Below are 25,713 nucleotides of genomic sequence, written 5' to 3' on the forward strand. Positions count from 1 at the left end.
AGGACAGAAACACAAGCTCCAGAAATAAACAAAAATGTTCTGCTTCCCATTTTATGACATCAATAAACATGGAACTCATAACGGCTGAATATTTTAGTTTTAGTTGTTTTGCCTTTTAATTGGGATATGTTGCTGCCGCTGTTCTAGGAGCCAAATGACAGTAATCTTACCAACAAAGCAGGATGTTTCTGAACTAAAGCCAACTGTAACTCTAACGATATCTGTCTTTTGTCCATTCCTATGTATGATGGGTTCCTGATTTGCTATTAAATTGACTGCATGCAGAGGTAGAGTCCAGGTGAGAGAGCAGGCCAAGTACCTGAGAGAGAGTGTGAGGTCAGGACAGCTGGCCCATCAGGAGGAGCGCTGTCTCCTATAACGTTGGGGTTGCGTGACTGTGGCTGCTGTGGGGACGTCAGCTTGGAGTGGTTCTCTTCCAGCAGCTTCTTGGGGACTGGAGCAACGAGAGAAAAGCATTACAATCAGGACGCTCACTGAATCCCAGCAGCACAGCTCACAGGGTGGCCAGAGTCAATCACTGACAGCATCCTAAAATATCCAGACACCACCTGAGTGGGTTGCGAGTCACACTGGGGCGCCTCCAGCTCACTCTCTTCTACAGGTCAGCTGGACACAGATCTTATGAGTCAGCCCCACTTATTTTCAAATGAGACACACAAAGCAAACACTGAGCATTTCAGATCTGACCATGGAAACAAAAATAACCTTTAAATGCGTGTTTTACAGTTAAAAATTAAATCAGATTTACAGTAAGACTAATATTTAACCCACCCCCACTGATGGGCAATCTTCTCCAATTCTGTCATCTTTTCCATCTACCCATTCTCTCAGTCAATCTTACTAACTACATTATATTTTTCTCAGATACAAATAAGCCAGATATAGAACACCCTGGCCCTGGGGCAAGAGGATGCTCAGCTCATTCTCAATTAAATAACTCCATTCACAAAGGACTCCATTCACACAACAACCCAGTTTCCATGAACAGATGTGCAATATACACTGCAGTAACAACATTCAGACACCAAAGAAAACACATAAAAGTGTACAGTGGTCAATATCCCACAGTCTGTCTGAAATGTTTGTAAATCAGAAGCTGGTTCTCTGGCAGGCAAATAATACATTAAAATAAAATAAATTTAAATGTTCCACCCATATATTCAGTGGAAGGCTATCTGGTAATACAATTCTCATTTAGGAAAGGAAATTGACGTGCTAATACAATAGGGCACACACACATTACATATGTCTCACATTTTAGTAATGGTACATGATTTTACCACTGTATATCCGATTTCCGAAGCCATTAAACAAGGTACAATTGCAGATAAACACAATGCTGTTATTCCCATTTCCTTCACCCTGGACAATCCTCAGTTACTAACTGGATCTACCAAATTTCCCAAGACTGCTTAGGCATTGTTCCAAACTCCACACAGAGAAATTAAAGATACCAAAAAATAAAACTAACCAATTCACCAGGGACTCAGGTCTATTTTTATCTTCATGGGAACAATGTAACTCTGCGAATATAAAATGTCAAACTTCAGCCCATGCACTGCTCTTCAGAAAAGTCACTTGTTATTTAATATTGAAACCCCTTAGCGAACTAAGAACTAGGCCAATCAATAACATTAGAGTTTGTATTTTATTAAGAATTGCAGGCTATTAAAAATCTACACAAATGTAATGAAGCAATTCACTATTTTAAAAGTTAAACATCATTTAATTTGTTTGATTTTCACCACAAAATGTTTCACTCTGCCCTTCACAAGCCTTGTATTTCTTTATCCGTGCTGTTTGGATGTTGAGCAGAATTCAGCTACATATTGAAAGATTCCGGCTTTCACTTCAATCCAATCAACCAAAACTATGCAAACACGACAGGGTGGCTGGAATAATTCCTGTGCCGGGGTGAGCGACTTCGCTCCCCGCTGACTCCACTGTTCCAGAGCACATGACGCAAGTGACCGCCTGATTCCTGGAACACAGTGTGATGATTCCCCATCCCACATGAGCATAATTAAATTAATCTGCCAGCGCCTGTGGGAAAGAGCTCATTCCTGGGTTACAGAGATCCACACGCCTCCTGTGGGAACCTGGAGGCCACCTTGTGCTGAACTGCTTTGCATTAAAGTGACTTGTTTACTCCACAACAAGTTGCAACAGTGCTGGGGGCGTGTGGGGGTGTGAACAGAAGCACAAATACTGAAGGGCATGTAAGAGGAAACATCTAGCGGATGTCCTTTAACAAAAAAACAAAAACATCTGTAAATGTGTTGATTTTCATATTACTAAATCATGAAAAGGGTTAGGAAAAATACACACATACACACAAGGACAGTTAGACCTGAGAAATGATTCCTTGGGTACTCCTACACCCTTTGTGGATTTGTATATCTAATGAGTGAAAGTGTCATCAGTGACTGCATCCTAAAAACATCATTCAGATCCTGAAAACTGGATTATTTCAAATATGCAGAAAATAACCTGATGATTCTTTGCGGATGGTACCCGATTTAGCACTGACCTCAGCTGACCATTGAGGTGAAGCGATTAAGAAGGCAAACAGCATGCTGGCGAGTTTCGGCTGCAGTACAGGTACTGAAAGATCCTAGTGGTTTGAATAATGCCTTGGTTACACCCAGAATACCAGATCAGTATAGATCTGCAATAGTGTTTTCTGTTCTAGCATCATTAAAGGACACAGCCTGCCCAGGGAAGGACAGTCAGCCTGACGGAGTTATGACAACATTTGAAAAAAGGGCTCCTGTAGACAGGAAACAGGTGTGGGGGCGATTTGACTGGGGCCTTTAAAATCCTGAACAGAATATAAATGAAGACAACAGACTTGATCACAATCCAAGCAGCAGACTGTGGGGACACTTGCTAACGTTTATGAAGTGATACAGAGATGACAAACGTAGAGCGAGCAGAACCATTTGTCTCGATAACTGTTTTTGTGAGGCAGGAGATCTAGATTTGATTAAAAAAAAAAAAAAGGTACAGGACATGGCAAAAGGAGGACCTAATCTTGACACAGAAGCCCTGCAAAGCAAGGATATACCGTAGGGGCAGGATCAGTCCCTTCTGTGCTGCAGGTCACAGAGTGGTTTATTTATATGTCCACAATGGGTCTCTTTACAGAGTGGGCTGCAGGGCGTCCACACATATACAGGTTTCGGTTTCCCCATGTGCTGCTACAGCTGCTTGTTCTTTCCATAAATAGCATCCTGACCGGCTTTGTTTACAGTTAAAAGCAGGTGGACAATTCAAAGAAAATGAAGTGTTTCTTTTCCTATAATTTCATGAGAAATCAATGCATTACTAATTTGGGGATGTGGGCCATACCATCAAACCAATGAATGAGTAGATGTTTTAGTTTGGCGATAACGGTCTTCTGTTGGCATTGGGTGGGTGGGGCACAGGAGAAGGGACATCCCGAGCCTCTTGTACTGAGAACAGACTGGTCCCATAAAGGCCAGTGTCCAGCTCCTGGCAGTAATCACTGCTACTTTTATAGAGGCTCAAAAAGGCAGCCATGAGGAACAGTCCAGGACAGCAGGTCAGCGGGTGACAGAGAGCAGGTGTTCAGGTCAGGGTTCGGGTCAGGCACAAAGCAAAACTGAGCGCACAGAAAACTGTCTAATTGACAGTCAGACTCTCACACACAATAATGAAGACATTGGGAATGAGAATCTCTGCACTCAGCAGGAACCACGACGGCCTGTTCAGGAAAACAAACTACCAAGGGGAGGTTTAGCAGTAAACTGGTTTAATACATTCTCCACAGTTAGAGAACAGATTAACTGCCTATTAATAAACATTACAAATGAAGGAAGTGGAACAAAGCGGCAGTTCATCAGCTGGCAGCAGCAGATTGGAAACACGTGCAGACAGGCAGACAGCCGCTGGTGCTTAAAGGGCTTCACTAACGGAGCCTGGTTTCAATCAAGTCCCGCACAGGTCCCGTTTAAACTGTGACTTCAAAGTCCAAACCAACAATTGTTAATTTGATTCCAGTAAAGTTTATGAATGGGTCGTCTGGTAAAAGTGTTGGAATAAATGCTTTTCTACCGAGAGAGAAAGACTGGTTCTCTCTCTGACAGATGAACTACAAAGTGAGGTCAAGTGAAAATCGAATACCACCAACTTACTCAGAAATGACTAATAGCACCTACACAACAGAGCGCAGAGACACAACATGCCCCATGAACATAGTCAATCACAATGGTTGTACCGCATAAAACAAACCCTTAAGGGTAAACTTATGCTTGGGCAGTGATTACAACTCATATGTTCAGGAAGTGTCAACAATCATTAACAAAACTCTCTCTCAGACATCTCCACATTAGCAGCCAAGACCTCACCCAGACTGTGTCGGACAATCTAACTGGCTCATATTTTTCTAAAGCATTCCAGCCTGGAGGTATGTGTCTGAAACTCTTAACAGCACTGAGTGTCTGTCTTTAGATGAAGTGAGCCGATTTCATGGCTTCACCGATCACACAATTTCAAACCACTACCAGAGCTGGAACTGACCAGATGCCTAGAACAGCGGGTGAGAAATCGGTGGACTTATTTTGGCTAATTATTTGCTGGATCATAACAATGTAACGTAAGTCCAGAGTTTCAGAAACACCTTTCTAGCGGGCCATTATCCGTTCTGTCCCACAAAACAAATGCAAGGTGTTCCTTAACTCGTGACACAAGCTTCTCTGCTGGTCTTTGTGAAACAGTAACTGACTCGACTGTAGTGTGATCTTCTACCTAGTGTTGGTTGATTTGTGTCATGAAAAACTGATTTGTGAATGAATAAAAGAGCCAGGTATTGTTTAGTGAAATACATTACCATGTACTGGATGCTTTTCTGACAGGAACAGGTAATGCTTTCAGCAATGATTTATTCAAGGTAAATTAACTTTGTTCAAAGTCTCAACAAAAACAACCTATCCGAGGTCCAGTGAAGTCAACTGGAAGCCAATGGAATTCAAACTGTCTGTCTCAATACAGAGAATTATAAATATCAGTCTGCTGAAGGCTCTACAGCAAGTCACCATGCTCAGTGTGATTGATACACTGCCTTTGGCTCACTGTTATTGTACCGGATCAGCATAATTGAACATGTCCTGTATAGCCATTGTTTATTCATAGGTAGTGTTTTTTGTGCTCAGCAGCAGTGGTTAGCCTTGAAAGACAATGGCTGCAGAGTGGCAGCTCACGGTCACAGATTACTGATGATTTTTCTTTGTCTGGAGAAGAGGAAAACGTCCTCTTGGGCTTCTCTCCAGATGCTAAACCAGATCTGAGTAAATACACAATTCAATTGCAAAATGTTATCTTCAGTGTAGTTAATGAGGTGGAATGGATGCCTGATGTTGAAATAACTGAACTGCTCTTTGTGTGAATTCTAGACTCAGTTCTAGACCCAACCCCGACGACTTTGTTGTGTTCTAGACTCATCACATTAAACCCCAGAGCCTGCAGAAGACTCTCTCTCAACTTCCACTTGCATGAACAGCAAAATATTTGTTGTCGTACATTCAGCCAAGAAAATATATATTTTTGTCTATAGTTTAGGTTCCTAGTTTCCTTGCATCTCCCAAATGTTTTTTTTTTTTTCTGCAGCTGACTTTCTCTACCTCATTAGAATCACAAAATATGGCTAGAGGCAAATTAGCTCTCTGAAGCAAAACCTGCATTTCCTTTTCTTTTTTCTAATTCCTGAGGAATCTGAACCTGTTCCAATCCCCATATCCAGCCTTCCTGAGAAATTCCCCGTCTTTTAACTCCCAGCAGCAGAGCAGCACTGCTTGAGGACCCAGACGCACTTAAACCCACGCAGATGTGAAATGTAGCCGTCCCTGCAATAAGCAGATAGCCTGCTATTAAAGAAAGGTTAGAGAGCTTTTGTTTCCTTTGTATCTGAGAAAGTTTCCCCAACTAAAGTTCTAAAATCTTTGTTTGTGTTTTCATAACTTACTGATCCTGTTCAGAATGGATAACCGCACAGTTCTACACATAAACGTTTTTGTGTGTGTGATTCTATGTGCTCCATCTCTAGCCAGCTCTTAGCTTTTTTTTTTTTTTTTTTTGATAGTGTTTTGATCCCTGGGTTATACTCCAGAAAAGGTCATGAAATTCTCAGCAGATTTGAAAAGGCATCTGTTCCTTTGAGCTGCAGACTTTTATTTGTGTTTAATTTTAAACTGCTTTCTGTCCAATATTGTGTTAAATTATCCAAAGTCTCCAGCTTCAGTGAAATATTCAAAGAATGCTTAACCACCCATTTACTTTTTAAAAGAGGGATACTCTGTAGAAACAGATCATCCTTAATGTTCACTTTCATTTCTCCTGAATGGTGATTATAAAACAGGGACACAAGCACCAGCTCATTAGCCCCTTGGATCTGATCACAAAAGATACTAAGATCATCAGCAAGACTGTAGTCTATCAACTAAACTCTGTACTTTGGATCAAAGCCCGTTGGTGCTCTGGATTAAACACATCCTGGTAAAGTGGAATGCCGAAAACACCTGCGTTTTCATAATTCAAATAAACGTTGTCAACAGATTGAGATGATACCTTATTATTGCACTTTCACTTGGTCAATCATTAATATCTGCCCTTTTGTCTTATGCACTTATTAAAAGGAAACTGTGGGACATGTGGGAACTCTGGAATGACAACTCCCTTTACTTCAACAGGCCAAGCTCCTTGGGTTTACCTGTGTGAGTTTGTCAGGGCACTGTGGAAGCTGTAGTTCTAGGGCAGACTAAAAACAATGTGAGTGCAAAGATGAACTACAGCTCCCAGTGTGCACACAGAGTGCTGAATAGCTGGAGGCAATAAATTCACTTCAGTTGTCAGTGGGTGAGATAAGCTGATTGGCCCTGGTTAAAAAAAAGTGATCAGACACATCTTAACCCATGTAAAAATTTAGTTTCAGAACATGAGAAAGTGCAAGAGCAACAAAGGATATGAAAAAAGCAAAGGCAGCAGAGAGGAATTATGTAATTTAAGTTACAGCTGTGATTTCCTATATACTGTATTTCTTTGGTTACGTTTGTTAAGCTTTTGACATTGACTGTTCTTTCCTGTCTAGTGTAACTAATATAGCACAAACACCATAAATCACAATACAGTACAAACACTGTGAAGGTGTTGCTTTCCTCTGCCTGACAGATGTCATTTATAAACAGTAATTGTCCTTCAGTCAAAAATAAACTGGACTGGACTGGAACACAGCTCTGGGAATCAAAGAGGTGCACCAAACTGTGTAAGGATCATACATATTTAATGCAAGCCTGGGATTAAACTTAATCTGACAGTACCACATATATGGTTAAAATTTTGTACAGAGTGGTACCAGAGTGTATGTCAGTGCTACCAATGTGCATCACAGGTACATTCTGTTCTGTCTGCACTTTCCTGCAGAGGAATTCATACATTGCTCTTAGGTTGGTCTCCTGCAGGGACTTCAGCAGTATGGGCACACATGGTTACAAATAGATTTACAGGGTATTTGACAAAGCTTGCTACCCCCATATGCCCTAGTCTGTGCTCTTCACTGTGACTAGCCTCTCTGGACTCAAGACTCAGGTACCAGTTCTGCAGTCAGACTGGACACAGACTTCCAAGTGACCTCTAACCTTTGGTCTACTGTGATGTTTCTGAAGGTCGTGTCATTATCGAGCTGTTTTTAAGATATTTATCTAACCTGTATATGCCACCTATGTTAATGCTGCTAATCAGTACACCAAGTCCATATAAGGGCCAGGCTTAGCTGAGTATATGGGCGTTGAGGTGAGAAGCAGCTACATTGCCTTTTCTGGCTGTGTTTGTTTAATAAAGCTGTGCTTTGCTTTGAAGGGGCCTAGTACATTACTAGTGCCACTACTCAAGACCTTAACGAGCTACAGCATATTTCACTGCTGCAAAACTGGAACTAGAAAATACCAGGTATCTTAAGAATCTGATGATTTGTTTGTTGCTGTATTATTTCTAAATTTAAAATGTAGTTTTATGAGAAGAGTAATATATAGACATCTGGAATGTCTATGTATATATACATATAGTGTTACATAAACAATATATTAAACAATATATGTAAACATACGATGAGAGCCAGTACTAATTCTACTGTAAAAGTAATCAACCTTAGTAGCTGATGTGCGATATAACACCCAAGACTGAACATAATTATAAACGTAGATTGAATGGGTCATAGAAACGTTGTCTGTAGCCGCACTCTCATTATAGAAGTATTGGAAAAGACTATTGTGTTTTTATCAAAAGAATGTTATCAGGTAGCCAGATAGCAGATCCCGGGGGGGGGGGGGGGGGGGAAGGTTAACAACATATCGTCCCTCAGAGAGACTGAGTTCTCCACTTACTGAGCATCTCTTACAGTCCACGCTCTCCACCCCCTTTGCCACAGTTAGTCCATACCAGTTATAAATTAGCTGAAACTATTGATGCAGTGTGGTTTATAAAACAATACAACAAACCTACAATATAAAATGTGTACATTTCCAGCAAAAAGTGTTATATAAAAACCCAACTAAGACGTCTGCACTTCACATACTACCTGAGCAGGTTCTCCATCCCATTCATTGTGCTTCTCATTTGTGCGGATTAACAATAATATCAAACAATTTGATCACTTCTGTCTTTTTCCATATTTTTGTTGTTAACAGTCCTGTGAAGCACACACCGGCCCTTGGCTCCCAGAACAAACTGCTTTTAATGAGGGTGGAGTTTGCTCATAAAAAATACCATGTGTTTAATTTCAGGCTTTACCGACAAAGTGCACTTTGAGGATTATCAATTCTGACACTGGTAGTTTTTTCCCTGTGGGTATCACATTCTCATCTAATTACCTTGTTCAATTCTGTTAACTGTGAACTTAGGAGACTGTGTTCCAGAGAAGTATTTTTAACAGCAGGACCTGACTAGAAAAAACAAACTGTATTATCAAATATTGAAATGCAAATTAGTCATTTTATGAATGAAAGCCATTGCAAATGGCATGTAGGGGACTTTTAAATGATCAGACTTAGGAATACAAATACTGGGATTTAAGGTCATACTATTCTTATGAGGTTCTTACGATTAAAATAATACACCCTGCGATAGAATGAAAATCCTAACAGTTCCCTCCTATTTGTATTACTTCAAATTCTTGAATTTGCATTCTTCTTTAATCAACTTCTAAAAATAGTGGAACCTTGTTGCCCTGACGCAACATTATAAAACTCACAATCTCGAAGCACACTTCAGAGCACTTCTGAATCCTGGCATTCCTTCTAAACACACTGCAATCCCCGCCTGAAAACTACCGGCTCTAAAGAGTTACGAGCTCTAGAGTTACTGCTGCTGTTGATGTTTCCCCCCCGAGGTTCTCCCAGGAGGGTTAACGGTAGAAAAATCAAAGAGTTGTAAACACAATGGTTCACTCAGCCTTGTTTACAACCACATGCATTCAGGATTCTTCACGCGAGGGCTCAGGAACTTCACAGCCCAAGAAACGTGTCTCTGAGTTTACACTCAGACACTGAAAATCCAAGAAACTTACCTCCTCAGCTCTGACAAACAACACTTGGAGTCCAGACTCCCCAAGACTGTTGCTCCCGTTTCCCGTTCCACAGACAGATAGATCTCCCCAGGCTGGGTGAGTTTGGAGCTGCAGACTCCCAGACAATGATCCACAGTTTATCCAGGCCACCAGCCTCAGCTAATGACAGCGCAGACTGGGGTAAAACACGGAGCTGACACAAAGCAGCTGCTTGTTACCAGCAGAATGCCAGGAAGTTTGGAACATCTGCTTACTCAATTTATAAAAGCTCCCGAGCATCTGTGTTTGAAGCGGCGGCAGCGAGCCTTGGGAAAGAGAAGGAGCGATCCTGTGAGCAGTATGGAGTCTGAGATGAAGTGGGAGGTGGTGGGAGGGAGGTTTCACAGGCAGCAGGCGGATTTCAGACAGGCTGGCTGCATTAAATGGAACCATTTGGTGGGGAAGGTAGTAAAGTCAGTCAGAGCGAGAGAGAGTATGGGGGAGAAAGAGAGGGAGAAAAAAAGGAGGATTCATTTCCTCCCTCCTCTCTGACATTGTTGGGTGCTGACAGGTCAGGAATACGAAGAAGTACAGAGTGCAGGCTGTTGTCAGAGACGACACAGATTCCTGGTGTACAGCTGCCCGACAGGAGACACCACACTCTGCCCCTTCATGTGGTTGAGATCTAATTTGTGAGGATCATGGGGATTTTCACAGCATATGTAAGGGAGCCTTCTTACCCTCTAAACTCTAGCGGAGTTAAAGCAAATCTTTCCTTCTTAATTTGGCAATTTCTCTGCTCTATTCTGTGGGTTTGTCACACAACTTCTTAACCTCAAACCGATGAAGGCACCAGAGTCTCATCAGCCTATCAATTATACAGCCTGTGGTTTCAAAAATACGATTGCATCCAAAGCAAGTCATTCTGCAGGCAAATATATTAATCTAACCGGAATTACAAAAGGAAATGGTCGTAAAACATTCTGAGTAAATATCTCTAAGGATACTTTTGTCCCTTGAAATGAAACCGACATGTAGACAGGGACTGTTAAAGGGGAAATAAATCTCTGGGAGTTCACAGCCCAGGCCTAATGGTTGCCTTTTCACAGTTCAGTAAAGCAATAGATTAATCAACCTAATTAAACCCAATACTGATAGGAATTCCATCACACTAATTTCCAAGTAAAACTGTAAGCCCATCCATCATAGGATGTTTACAAAGAAGGTCATAGGTCACCAAGAGTCTACTTCCAAATCCATCCTTGTAACTGGGGAAAATGCTCTGTCATTACAACTTTGAACAGACATAAAAACCATTAATTGAAAAGAAACCACTTTGGATTGTATCACCTTCTACTGACTAAAAGCCCTTCAGTGTGTCATCCCACCTGAGGGAGATTCAGGGCACACAGCACTGCCTGCGTTTCCCAACTCTTTGAAAATGCACTATAAGAGAACAGGAATTTGACTGCAAATTAAATTGTGGGAAGTTTTAAGTCAGCCCTTCAGAACAAACAAATCCAAAACAAACAAACAAAAACAAATTATTTAAATGAGAAAGCAGATATCCATACTATCCTACACACCCTGGTGTAAGGAGCTGGTCACCATCAGTGCTGACACATTTGACACACAGTGCTGTACTTGTGCCCTCTTCATCAATGATTCCACCAGAAACCAGTTTACTGAAGATCGCAAACACATACATATCAAGTCAACAAGTCAAAGCACTATTTGTGTCTGCCCCTATTTGTGTTGCATGAAGGGAGTGAAGTTATGAATCTGTATTATACTCAAAGAAATACAAAGGAGACCTTTCCATTGCACAGTTGTACACATCAATAGTCAAATAATGATAAAAAACGATTACAGAGCACTGTAAGATGTCTATTAATCACAGAATCACCTTTCTTACATGCAGCACTTGGATACTCCCTGTAGTAAAGTGGTTAACAGGAGACATGCTGAACTACACCATGTATGGGAAGAGAAAACTGTCCCCCTCAAGGCAGCTCCCCCACCCAGACTCCCCTACAGCTCAGCAGTAATGCAAGAATTCAACATGTAAGTATGGAGCAGTTGTTCCACAGTCGTGGGTCTGTCTTCACATTAAGTTGCCGCCTCAAAGCCCTCCGGCCCACTCTGCCTATTCTAGTGCTCCTCACTCCCCTCCACACGTGTTTCTTCTTGTTCCCAGATAATCCATGAGGACCCAGTATTAACACAGCAAATGTCAACTGCAATCTATCTTTCTGACACAGATCAACGGGACAGAGAAATTAGAAAAGCACTTGGACCACTTCCAATTTATAATTTGGAAGGTCAACATAAAAAAACTCTCATAAAAACAGGCAATACCCTGTTCTTCATTTATTTCTGCATGTATTTATATATTCCCGTATTTTCAGGGCTATTTCACAGACATCTACAGCTAGGCAATTGTTTGACAAGAAAAATACAGTTTATAACAGTATAAACAAACACCAGAATGTTATTATTTTCTTTCTGTTATTATTACTGATTTTTTGCATTATTTTGCATTGAAAAGAAACACTTACTAGTACATATTTTAGTTTAGAACTGCCATGTGACCAGCTGTGAACCTTTCTTTCATTCTCAGAGGACCCAAGTCTTCAGCAGAGTTAAAAAATAATCCATACCGTGCCAGAGAATCCCGAGAGGTGCAGTGAAAGGGGGAGAGAAGGAAACAAAAGTTTGTCTCTTTAACAAGGTACGCCGCTACAGCAGCACTTCCAAGTAAACAAGCCAAGTAGTAAGTTTAAAAGCCAGGCATGGTCTGCAGCAGGAGGAAACCTCTTTAACCTCCGTTTCTCCCTCGCAGCTTTCTTCAGAGAGGTCAGCCACAGGCAGCTGAGGAGCTGGAATGTGACAGAGGAGGGCAGGGGGCATCGGCTACACACCTCGCCAAGGAACAAATGCAAGAATGGAATCAAAGAGGGAGAGAATCTGAGACTCCAAGGAAGGCAGCAACAGGAAGTGACATGAGAGTTTCATTCAGCTCTGCTCTGGACTCGGCCTCTAGATGGGGAATTCTCTCTTTAACTCCTGCAGACGAAACTCTGCTGACTGACAGGAATTCACAAAGCTGGTTCTGCCTTTTGGAAGAGGCATTATACCCTGCTTTGTTTAACAGAGAAAGAAAGAAATTGACCACAATTCAACAACCTTTTTTTGATGCAAAGGTTGTTTAAAACAAAAAAAGTGTGATCAACAAAGTGTGGTTATATAGGAGGAATAGACAGGCAAAGAAACTGCTCGAGTTAGTCTGCCTTTGCGAAGTCTGCCTTTTTTTTCCACAGTACAATGTTATTTTTGTCAAGACCTTGTTTACATATTGTGTACTTCATAAATTGCAGCGTGAAGCTAAATTAAGGTTTTAATAATTAAGCACGGTTTGTGTTGACAGTTTGAGCAGGCAGATTTGATCTCTACAAATTCTAGGAGTGAAATTTGATCATGTTTGATGCTATAGTGTATATGGCTGCTAACCACAGTTATGACATTTCCAGGGTTGATACAGTTTAATGTCTCATAATTCTTTACTGCAACATCTATGAGCACCAAGGAAAATGTATTCAAGTATTTCCACATTGCTTCTTAAATTCTGGTTTAAAATGGTAAACACAGTAATTGGCTCTATATCACCTTGCATTTGAATACATTTATCCTATTTACTGCCTATTAATAAGACTTTAACCTCTTGAACAGAGGCATACTGAGCACCACACACAACTGTGCTGTGACAGACTAGACTGCCAGCCTTCAGGACAAGCAGCAATTCACTCTTTAAAATGAACCAGACAACACACAGAATAAACTAGCAAGACATTTGAATAGTTTAACACTATAAATTTGATATTTCACACTTTGATAGAAATAATATTGGAACAGCAGCCAAATGCAAAACGCCGACCTATGGACCAATTCTAGTGTGAACTGAACCAGTACTGAGGGCTGTGAACGGGCTCTGTAAAATGAACAGGGCACAGGACATCCGACTGCAAACAACAGTACCGTTCAGAGGAGAAGACCCCGAATTAACATCAGCACTCCTGGTAAATAAGTGCTGCACTAGAACTGACTGAGTGACACAATTAGTGTCATTCCAATGGCTTTACGATGCAAGGGAAGGGAATCAGATAGTTAAAGCACTCAGCCCGCCAGGCTCTGCAGCCAGACTGGGTGGGCTTCATTGTTATGGGGAAAGTCAGCCAGGCAAGGCACTGTCCCTGCTACCAGATCTCTCAGTGTTTCAGAAAATGTGCCTGGAAGACATGGCTTACAGGGCTTTCAGTCTGTGTTACACAAAACCTGAGCAGTTACAACAGAAACTATGAAAGACCAGTCTTCTGCTATAAAAAGGTAAAACATGATTCACTTTAAAACAATTCCTATCAATTTAGAAGCCTTCTTGGAAGCCTTTTAGTAACAATCACAATGCTACATTTCAAGCCTGTGGTAATAATAAACAAATCCACGTCTTGTGATTGAATCATAACTGCAAACCAATCTAATTCTAGTAGTTAGTAACACAGTAATGTAGTTGACTGGGGGCAGTACCTCTGTGTTTCTCCCACTCACTAGAGCCAATGTGGGATATGTCACTTGATCCCCATTTCTTGGCAATCACATCGGTGGGGGGGTGGTATGACAGCATTCCCGCATACTACAGAATTGTATTGCAGTTTACTGGAATATTTAGTCTGACAGTAACCGGAGCTGAACTCACACAGCAGTGAGTCACACAGGCCAGTGGGAACTTCATAACTTTAACATCAGACAAACGGAGGTGATCAACACTGCGGCTCCATTTCTGAAAAGGTCTGCATGTCCCTACAGCGCAACTCGTCATCCTGAAAGACTGGGGGCTTCATACTCACAAGCCACCCATAAAAAAACAAGTAAAATGGCAAATATAATATCCCCATAGCAGAAGGCAAGTATTGGTAATCCAAGCAGCAGTGAAATCTACCAGTGTAAGGTACCAGTGACCGAGTCGAAAATCTCTAATCTCCAACCTGATAGGTAAGAATATGATATGTTATATTTAGACTTCAAGAAAGCACTGTTTACACACAAAGTTAATGATTACACACAGCGAAGATGGAATCCATGCCAGGGTAAGTGTGTGAATTAAAAATGTGTTACTCAGTGCCATTAAATAAACACAAAAATGCAGTGTTTTTGTCCCTTTATTGTGATGAAATGCTACAATACATTTTACTAACATGTACAGGTTCTTGTGTAAAGAACATGACTGGATAATGCCCTTGAAAGATGGACCAACCAACCAACCAACAGACAGACTGACACAGCTGGGTACCTCGTCTTTCTGGAAAGAGCGTGTGCAGATTGAAGGGATGACCGTACCCAAGATCCACACTGTTGTGGGTGTGTTTCAGTGCTGCAGCACTACTGGCACTAAACTAGTGAACTGCAGGACACGGAGCTACGACACAGATGGTGTTTCTCCTACTTCCTTCACAGTTGCTCTGGTGTCTGTTACTCCTGTGCGGTGCCTTAGGTCACCTCCTCAGACTCTTGTGTTGCTGACAGAGCCTGCAGCACCACCAGGGCGTCAGTGGGTCCTCTTCCACTCCGGACACAGATCGGGTGGGAGGAGCACTGCCCAGCTCGCTGTGCTCTATGACCACAGCTCTGTGGAAATGCTGAGACTGCACATATAACCATCGTGCATCAGCAGTTCAGCGGAGTCTCCCTTTGGCTGCCAAATGTTTTACACTGGGCTTTAATCTGTAGCACTGTGTTGACACAGTTGTGGGCATTGATATCACCATGACTGGCCCAAGGCAGTGTTGATGGAGTTTGCACCGTCTTGGCCTAATTTCAGTCACAGTCACTTTGAAAAACACGATTTTAGATGGGTCTGGCTCTGGCAATGTAATAAAGTCATTGTCATAGTGCAGTACTGTGAAACACTCGAATGTTTCAGTCCTCACCCAGTCCAAGGGCCCTAGATAGGTCACTGTCTTAGTGTTGCTATTTTGGTGGCAGTGTTGCTTTGGAGGGGGATCTCAATGGCAATGCCATGTTCAGCACCATGATGATCCAACATTTTCACTGAAAAAAGTTTTAAATCTAGTAAATGAAATTCAAAACCTACCAAGGTAGGAAATGCTTTAATATTTAACTTAACTCTGTGAGAAATATAGCCTCATGAAAATATAACTTAAAGCCAACTGACAATTAAAAATTATTTCCAAGGGATTCATTGTCAATTAAAAAAAAAAAAAAAAATTCTATGATAAACTCAGTGTATGTGGGACTTTAACAGTTTCCAGCTGTCTTCTCGGTCTCCAGACTCACACTGCAGTTCACATTATGTTATTAAAATCTGTGTTAGTCCTTCATATTTGCTGCCAAAAATAGTGGAACGTCCCCCCGCCTCTGTGATTTTTAATTAGTTTTTTGCACTCTGACATTTCTCAAGGGAATATGTAAACACTTACAATACAGTTTGAAAACAGCAGACGGTCAATGATCGAAGATGTAGGGAACAGCAGCCCTAGGTTTTCAGAGGCAAAAGGCTTTTTATTGTCTTCATACTAACACTTTGACCATCTGAACGTCCATAGCATTCACTCCAAAACAAATGTGGGAACAAGCCTTTGTAACCTCTTTCTTGCTTTCAGTCTACCTCTCACATACTATGTGTGATATTTAAGTTATAAAAAAAATATATATTCCTGTCTGAAAATATATTGGTAAATACATCATATGTAGGCATTTTAAAAGCCTAAACATATGAGCTGAAACCGAATACATTCTAATAAGACTGACCTATGTATACACTGTCCAGAGCGCTCAGACCTACAGTGGCTCTCAAAAGAATTCACCCCCTTGGACTTTTCCACATTTCATTGTGTTACAAACATGAATCAGAATGGAGTTTGTGCCACTGATCAACACAGAAAATGTCACATTGAAAAATATAATCTGCAAATTGTTCTAAATTAATTACAAATACAAAACATAAAATAATTGAATGCATAAGTAATCACCCCTTCAGTCAATATTTGATAGAGGCACCTGTGGCAGCAACTACAGCCAAGAGTCTATGTGGATAAATCTCTACCAGCTTTGCACATCTGGACACAAGCAATTTGTGCCCATTGGACTGAGGCCCGGGCTTTGACTGGCCACTCCAGGACATTGACCTTTTTGTTTTTAAGCCACTCCAGTGTGGCTTTGGCTGTATGTTTGGGGTTATTGAAGATTAAACTTCTCCCAAGTCCCAGGTCTCTTGCAGACTTCAGCAGGTTTTCTTCCAGGATTTCTCTGTACTTTACTGCATCCATTTTGCCCTCTATCTTTACAAGGTTTCCAGGCCCTGATGCAGAGAAGCATCCCCATAGTATGATGCTGCCACCACCATGCTTCGTGGTAGGGATGGTGTTCCCAGGATGATGTGCATTGTCAGGCTTGCGCAAAACATGGCACTTAGTGTTGAGGCCAAAAAGCTCTATTTTGGTCTCATCAGACCATAGAATCTTACTCCTCTTGGTCTCAGAGTCTCCCACATGCCTTCTGGCAAGATTTGATGTGAGTTTTTTTCTCTCCCATAAAGGCCACTTTTGTGAAGCACTCAGGCTATTGTTGCAGTATGCACAGTGTCTCCCAGCTCAGCTGTGGAAGACTGTAACTCCTTTAGAGTTGCCATAGGTGTCTTGGTGGCCTCCCTGACTAGTTCCCTTCTCGGCCGGGGATATTCAATGCCTTGGAAATGTTCTTATATCCTACCCAATCGGTGCTTTTGAAGAACCTTATTCTGGATTTGCATTGAATGTTCCTTCGTCTTCATGATTTTGTTAGGAATTGTACTAACCAACTGTGGGACATCCCAGAGACAGGTGTATTTAACCTGAAATCATGTGACACACCTTAATTGTAGTAGGTAGCACTGTGGGGTAGTGGTTAGGGCTCTGGACTCATAACTGGGAGGTTGTTGGTTCAAATCCTGGGTGGAGCTTAGATTACTCCAGTAAAATGCCCTACTTTATAAGTGTAAGTCACCCTGGATAAGAGCATCTGCTTAGTGACAAATAATGTAATGTCACAGCAAAGGGGTATGTCATATGCATTCAATTATTTTCTGTTTTGTATTTGTAATTAATTTAGAACAATTTGCAGATTATATTTGTCACTTTGACATTATGGACATTTTCTGTGTTGATCAGTGGCAAAAACTCCTGATAAAATCCATTCTGATTTCATGAAAAAGTCAAAGGGGGGTGAATACTTTTGAGAGTCATTGTATGTACACACACTGTCCAGAGCAGTCAGGCTTCCTTTGTGAAACAGCAGTTCCAGCAGTATCTGGGAAATCTGGCTCCTTTCCACAGTGTAGGCCATCACCATCACTGGAAGGTGATACTCCATCACCAAGGCAACGCACAGTGACTTCCTGTCTACACCGGTGCGTGTGACTCATCGAGCCCCCTGCTTATGCACACAGACTCCAGCCCTGGCAGATAGCAGCAGTAATTTCCTGTGCACAGAGCCCAGTGCTGTGAGTGCCAGGTCCCCAGCAGCCTGGCGCAGGGCTCCCCTTTGTTTGGTCACTCTATAGTGGAGAGCTCTGTCAGCGGGAACAGGAAGAGGCAGAGTCGTTCTTCCTATTGTTCCTCCAGCTCGCTGGGAGCCTGTCAGGCTCTTACTGAGCGCTGGTAGAGTGAGGAGTTGTAGGAGCACTGCTATAACACCACCTACAAAACTGCCAGGGCCGATGAGAGCAGGAGAGAGGAGAGGGTAAACCCAGAGCACTTATGGCCTGCACACCCCCAGAACCATCTGCCATTCTCTCACCCGAGCCCACAATGCCTGAGACGCCACCGGGGACAATGGACTACACACAGGGCAGTTAACCGCACCCCTTCTTCCTGTGGGACTCTGCCAATCAGGCACCACCCCCGGGGAACTCCTGACCACGCACAGCAGTGTGTGCCAGTGTAATTGTGGGATTGTAATACATCAGTAAAGGAAGCTGAGACAGAGCTCACCAACTGTGCAACATCATCACTGGGAATGCATTTAATCTTAAGCCCTGCAGATATAGTCAAATAAAGTCAATATTTTACAGGTCAGCAATGTCAGATTCTTAATTACAGCCGACAATGTGCATCACCTTTAGAGATCTATACATAACTTATTTTAAAGCCTTAACTACGGGCAGAACATAACAAGACCTGCAAGTGAAGCATGTGGCTTTTTAATTAACACTACCCCCTTACCAGGCATGCGTCTCATTTTCTACGAGCTTTATAATGGGAATTCCTGTCTCTTCAACCCAGGGGTGAAAAGTAACGAATTTCAACTACTCTCGTTCCTGTAATTGAGTAGCTTTTTAGTGTACTTGTACTTTGAGTATTCTTCAAATTTGTTAATTTTACTTTTACTTAAGTATGTTTTGAGTTAAGTATTGTACTTCACTACTTTTAAAAAGGCATTCGTTACAGAGTACACATTTTGTAGGCTGTCATTGAAAAATAAAAATAAAAATGTGTATGACAGACCTACTTGTGCTGTTTTCAGTGCGTTTTCAAAGTTCCAGTCATTCCATAGAAATCAGCTGTCATTCCATGTCGTTCCACTTTTATTTTATACATTAAGTTATTTTAAAGAAAGTGTATTTAGGATTTTAGGATTCCTGTGTGGGATTTGAAGATATAGACAATCCTTCTGTTTTCCCCAATGTAATCTATGGACATTCCACTCCCCATTATAGTCAATGGGCATTCCCTTTGGTCATTCGTTTTAGTCTGTCCCAAATACAGCCTCCTGTCCTGACCAGTGATGTTCCCCACAATAAAGTTATATCAACATTTATTTGTGTTCTAGGTAAGTTGGTATTGTGATTTTATTTGTATTTATTTATTTAAATATCAGCTACAGCCATTTAGAAATAATAATAACACAAACTTTTAAATCAATAGAACTGTTACTTTATTGTTACATCTCTCTACACTCTGGCCATGACTGAGGAAAAAAAAAATTATATATTAGTACTGTGCAAAAGTTTTAGGCAGGTGTGAAAAAATGCTGTAAAGTAAGAATGCTTTCAAAAATAGACATGTTAATAGATTATATTTATCAATTAACTAAATGCAAAGTGAGTGAAAAATCTACATCAAATCCATATTTGGTGTGACCACCCTTTGCCTTCAAAACAGCATCAATTCTTCTAGGTACACTTGCATGAAGTCAGGGATTTTGTAGGCATATAGTCAGGTGTGTGATTAAACAATTATACCAAACAGGTGCTAATGATCATCAATTCAATATGTAGGTTGAAACACAATCATTAACTGAAACAGAAACAGCTGTGTAGGAGGAATAAAACTGGGTGAGGAACAGCCAAACTCAGCTAACAAGGTGAGGTTGCTGAAGACAGTTTACTGTCAAAAGTCATACACCATGGCAAGACTGAGTACAGCAACAAGACACAAGATAGTTCAACTGCATCAGCAAGGTCTCTCCCAGGCCGACATTTCAAGGCAGACAGGGGTTTCCAGATGTGCTGTCCAAGCTCTTTTGAAGAAGCATAAAAAACGGGCAAAGTTGAGGACCGTAGACGCAGTGGTCAGCCAAGGAAACTTACTGCAGCAGATGAAAGACGCTTCATGCTTACTTCCCTTCACAATCGGAAGATGTCCAGCAGTGCCATCAGGTCAGAATTGACAGAGACCCTGGTACATCCATCTACTGTCCGGAGAAGTCTGGTCAGAAGTGGCCTTCATGGAAGACTTGAAGCCATACCTCCGACGTGGAAACAAGGCCAAGTGACTCAACTATGCATGAAAACACAGGAACTGGGGTGCAGAAAAATAGCAGCAGGTGCTCTGGACTGATGAGTCAAAATGTGAAATATCTGGCTGTAGCAGAAGGCAGTTTGTTCACTGAAGGGCTGGAGAGCAGAACATGAATGAGTGTCTGCAGGCAACAGTGAAGCATGGTGGAGGTTCCTTGCAAGTTTGGGGCTGCATTTCTACAATGGAGTTGGGGATTTGGTCAGAATTAATGGTCTTCTCAATGCTGAGAAGTACAGGCAGATACTTATCCATCATGCAATACCATCAGGGAGGCATCTGATTGGCCCCAAATTTATTCTGCAGCATGACAACGACCCCAAACATACAGCGACTGTCATTAAGAACTATCTTCAGCGTAAAGAAGAACAAGGACTCATGGAAGTGATGGTTTGGCCCCCACAGAGCCCTGATCTCAACATCAAGTCTGTCTGGGATTACATGGAGAGAGAGAAGCAGCTGAGGCTGCCTAAATCCACAGAAGAACTGTGGTTAGTTCTCCAAGATGTTTGGGCCAACCTACCTGCCAAGTTCCTTCAAAAACTGTGTGCAAGTGTACCTAGAAGAACTGATGCTGTTTTGAGGGCAAAGGGTGGTCACACCAAATATTGATTTGATGTAGATTTTTCTTCTGTTCACTCGCTTTGCATTTAGTTAATTGATAAATATAATCTATAAACATGTCTATTTTTGAAAACATTCTTACTTTACAGCATTTTTTCACACCTGCATAAAACTTTTGCACAGTACTGTGTATATATGTATGTATGTATGTATGTATGTATGTATATTTATGTTTGCTTGGAGATAATGTGTTAAATGTGCGTTGTTAAAAGTAAATATGTTACTTATACTCCAAATACATTTTAAATGAGCTACTTATTACTTTTACTTTAGTAGTTTTTAATACCAGTACTTTTACTATCTCCTTGAGTAGGATTTTTTAGTACTCTTTCCACTTCTGCTTAAACCTCATCAAGCTTGCGGCTCTTAATTTGGCTGATCAGCCTCAGACTCACCACAGGTATAGATGACGTGAAGGTGTTTGCGGACACCGGAGTAACAGGGGTCACCAAACTCCTGTGGGGAAGCGTTCACACTGCAGCTCCTCCTTCCATGGCACCACGTCATCACGACTGGCAGGGCGCGGCTCGACTGGCACTCTGCAACACAGACACATCCTGAGAGACTGGACACACAGGACACGGACCCTGAGAGAGTAAACACACAACACTGACTTGGAGATAAATGGCTGCTATGCTGACAGTACTAAGGTTTTGTGCACTTTCAGCACTTCAGTAAAGTAAGTTCTCAGGTTTTGTCAACGATTTTCCTAAGGCCAACTCTGGTGCCATTGTGTGCCTGTGTGACAGGGTGAACTATCTAGTTTGTTTTTGTTTCGTCTCCAAATATTTCCCTAACTTCCCTTTTTGTGTGACAATGTGTGAAGGTGATACGAATTAAGCATGTATGAGGACTTACCTTTCCTTCCCATAAATCACTGCAGTGTTTCCACCATATTTGGAGATTAGGTTATATTGGTGAACAGGGGTTGAGTGAACTTATGAATTGAAAGATGGCCGCCTGGGCTTATCTAGAATGCCACATGAGCATTCAAAGGTCAGAGGTCAAATGAATGTTTGATAAAAGTAATGGTATGTGTTTTTATGTTTTGGTTTGTGTGTTATTCAAAGACATAATGGATATTGTCATTGTAATATTACATTGTAGTAAGATTAGAAGCCTGATGTATTAACCTTAACTGCAGGTGCAAAGAATTATGGGTAAATGGGCTATAAAAGGAGCTGGGTCTCCTCAGATGCAAGGAGAGTGAGGGCCTGCAGACAGCTTGCGGCAGAAACTGTGAGCAATAAAGAAACCCCAATCATTTGATTTTTTGGGATCCTGTTTCCTTTGTTTTGTTTTGATTTGTTTTTTGTGTGTTTGTTTCAAATAAACTGTTTGATTATTGACACAAAATCAAGTTGATCAGGACATCCTTGTTTTGCCACACCCTGCTCACTAGGGACTGCTATAGCCTGACTTGGTTGGCGTTGCCAAATGCAGATCCAAACCTTAATTTCTTTGGTCAAACTACAGAGCTGTGACTCGCTGAAGCCATGACCAGTGTCTGTCATGGCCCTGCCACCCACCTCACTCGCTGTACTCATTGTTGTTGAGAAACTGGACCCAGCGATGGCACAGCGCCACACTGCAGCGTGACTCTTGAAGGAATCGGAGACGTGCCACACTGACTGCTTTGATATTCTCCTCAATGGACAGTCTGGAAAGGCTGTGATCACATGTTTTTTTAACCAACCTGAGGAGGTATGATATACATAACAGTGCTCAGTGACTGCAAGTGTCACAGGAGAATGTGTTTTTTTTTTTGTTTTTGTTTTTTAAGTAGAAATAATGTGGAGGAAAAAGGTAATCTTCTCCCACTCATCTGATTAAAATGGAGGCAGTATTTACATTTCTTTAAAGAAGTAAACACAGTTCAAACATTCTCCAGGACAAAGCAGAGTGTTGACTGAACGTGATTCTGTGGTGTCCCGCACCCTGGTGTTTTGTCCTCCAGACACCTGATAGGGAGAGTGTCAGAGAGCAACACAGACTCGGTAACAGATGGGGAACGGAGGGTCATTAATCTTACCTGCAGGAAGTGTCATTTTCGAGACCCTGCAAGTCGCTCGTTTATTGTATTGTGTCATTTTGACCTTTCTGATGTCAAGGTGAACAAAAATGCACAAGCCCTGCTTATCCTAAATAGCACACTATGTTGGGTGTTCATTACCACTTGAAACATTAACTGTCAAGGTACAAATCAACCCTGAAACCATGTCTTTAAAACAGGCCTGGTGTCAAGGTTAGACAAGTGTTCCTCTCATGAAGCAAAGCTGCTGCCTACTATAATAATCTTCTTTCATAGTATAGCAGGTTGTGTCTGGAAATCCAGGCTTTCCATGTCTAGAAATGGTCACAAGTGCTTTCGAATGATAGCCCTCACTTTAACGGAGTATAAGTAGACAGGTGGAATTAAGTCTCAGTGATTTAATACTATTTTCTCACTTTTCCATGCTGCCTGGTGTATTGTGAGCATGAAAGCAAGAGATGAGTGACAATAAGATAAAGAGAAACAAGACCCCAATCTCATGATGTTCTTAAAGGAAAAAAAAACAACATGTAAATCTGACCCCAGTAACATAATCAGTACAAATACCACCTGTCTTTCAAACTTTGAAAAATCTTAAGCTCATGTTTAGCTGTGTATTAATATAATGTATATATGTATTATAATTATTAATCTTGTTTCTGGACTGGTCTGATAACATTCAATATCTCTTTAGTAATATATTGATTACCCATATTTTACAACAGCACAGATTGCAGGATGTGTTGTTCATCACCGTCTGATTTTCTGAGAGCACATCATGATCACATCTGAACTCTTCACTATCTGTGATGCCTGAGAGTTGTTGCAATAAAAGGCTAAATCTACCATTTGAGGAATGGCTGAGAGCCCAGGATTCAACAGTTCTCCAGTGTCCATGGTTATAAGTCCTATCCAGGATATCCTTGCTTACAACTCTGGGAAACCAAACACAATTAATCCAATTACAGCTGCTCCTCAGGCAGAGAAAGTAGAGACCTGCCTGAACTGGAGTGAATGCTTACAAACCATTATCATCACTTCTGGATGGGAGCTCTTCAGTGTAGAAAACTCTAATGGAGTTAAATACAAATAAAGAAGAACATTCTGGAATTCATTCACAATGTGGGATTGTGAGATGGAGGAAGAGAGTCCATTTTGAATATCTATCAATCTATATTTCTTAGTAATTAAGCAGGTGTATCAAGACAAGGCCTTTCAAAAGTTGATGCCAAGTCTAAATTACCCATATATAACTAAGTCAATGCTATTACTGTTTAGACATTTAATACCTGAAGTTCACCAACTAAGCTATAGTTTTATTAATACAACCTATAGCAGGAAGCGAAGAAAATGCTCAAGTATTGGCCCTGGGATCCCAGTGATTCACTGCCCAGCAGTAATGAAGCCTTGAACCAAGGGTGGCTACACAGTCTCCATGGTTGCTGGCTCTGTAACAGATACACAGCTAAAGGACCTCAGCAGATGAAGCTACTGTCTGTGAACTAACTTTGAATTTGACCTCCAGGTGTCCTTTAAGAGCATTCCCACAGTCCAGATTGGACAGACCTGAGAACAGCTTTAATGCACTGCTGCATTCCAGCGCTGCGGGCTCAGTCTCTCCGTGCTGCTCTCGCTCGGCAGCCTGACCTGGGATCAGCAAGAATGGAGAGCAGCCCCTCCATCAGCCAGGGTCAGTGTCACTTCCCACTGGGCTGCGGAAATGAAAGGCTTTAATGTGATGCCAAGGGCGGGTCTCCTTTCAGTTCCACATCAGTGACAGATGAATACAGATAGACTAGGTATTCTTTCACATAAAAACAGATTGTTCTTCAATATGCCTTTGCTGAAGTCATTCCTCAGTCAGTTACTGAGTTCATTTTCACTCTTGCAATCATTCAGGTTGGGTAAAACCACCTCCTTTCTGCTGTGCTTGGGGGGCCCCTGTCAGGCTGGGTTACAGTTTCAGGTGCAATCACAATTTTTCCGCTCTGATCAAAGACACGTCTCGGTGAGAGAGCCGAGGCCACATTTTAATAAGAAGAACATTAAACTGCAATCTTTAATTTGGCAACTCCATGAAAATAAAATTTAAACTGCAATCATTCATAATTACAGATTACTGGTGATGAACAATGACTAAAAGAAACTCTGGCTCTGATTCCATCCTCCCACTCATCCACAAGCCTCTTTCACTGCTTCCAGTTTGTTTTTATCTTATCTTCATTAAAGCAGGAGTTACTCAACTGAGAAGGACTTTTAAGGTGAAGGGATTCTGCAAAGCTGTGGCATTTAACCTGAAACAATGATCAGGCTTTCCAGCCTCTGAATCCCGCACCGCACAGCAATGCTTTATGTAACCAGAAGTGAGATTGTAGTTTAACCAGTAAATCCATGCACACATGCATTCATACATTTAATAAATCCATCTTTAATTATAATTTTTTTTCCACAGACTGACATTTTTTCCCAAAGAAGATCTGCATTTGAAGTTTTCCTCTTCCTTCTCCTTCTCCCTCATCCTTCTCTCCTGTCCCTAATTGCACCCCAGCAGAATAAAGATTCCCTCTCTGCTGAGAGCACAAGGTCCACAGGCTCAAGAGCGATTAATTGGTCTGCTCTCAATGTACAGAAAG

General features: G+C 41.5%; 1 protein-coding gene across 4 annotated transcripts in view; it reads right to left on the reverse strand.

Moving 5' to 3' along the window:
- Nucleotides 1–25,713, reverse strand: part of eva1aa (eva-1 homolog A, regulator of programmed cell death a) — a 52,501-nt gene that overhangs the window by 3,592 nt on the left and 23,196 nt on the right. The window contains exons 5-6 of one of the 4 annotated variants that reach the window (XM_066698666.1): nucleotides 21,444–21,587; nucleotides 320–454 (exon numbers count right to left, since the gene is read on the reverse strand). In XM_066698666.1, the coding sequence (XP_066554763.1) occupies nucleotides 320–454; nucleotides 21,444–21,587 (279 nt within the window). The other 3 variants (XM_066698683.1, XM_066698692.1, XM_066698674.1) reach the window with 3 other exon arrangements.

This window comes from Amia ocellicauda, chromosome 1, assembly GCF_036373705.1.
Source record: "Amia ocellicauda isolate fAmiCal2 chromosome 1, fAmiCal2.hap1, whole genome shotgun sequence".
NCBI classification, from domain to species: domain Eukaryota; kingdom Metazoa; phylum Chordata; class Actinopteri; order Amiiformes; family Amiidae; genus Amia; species Amia ocellicauda.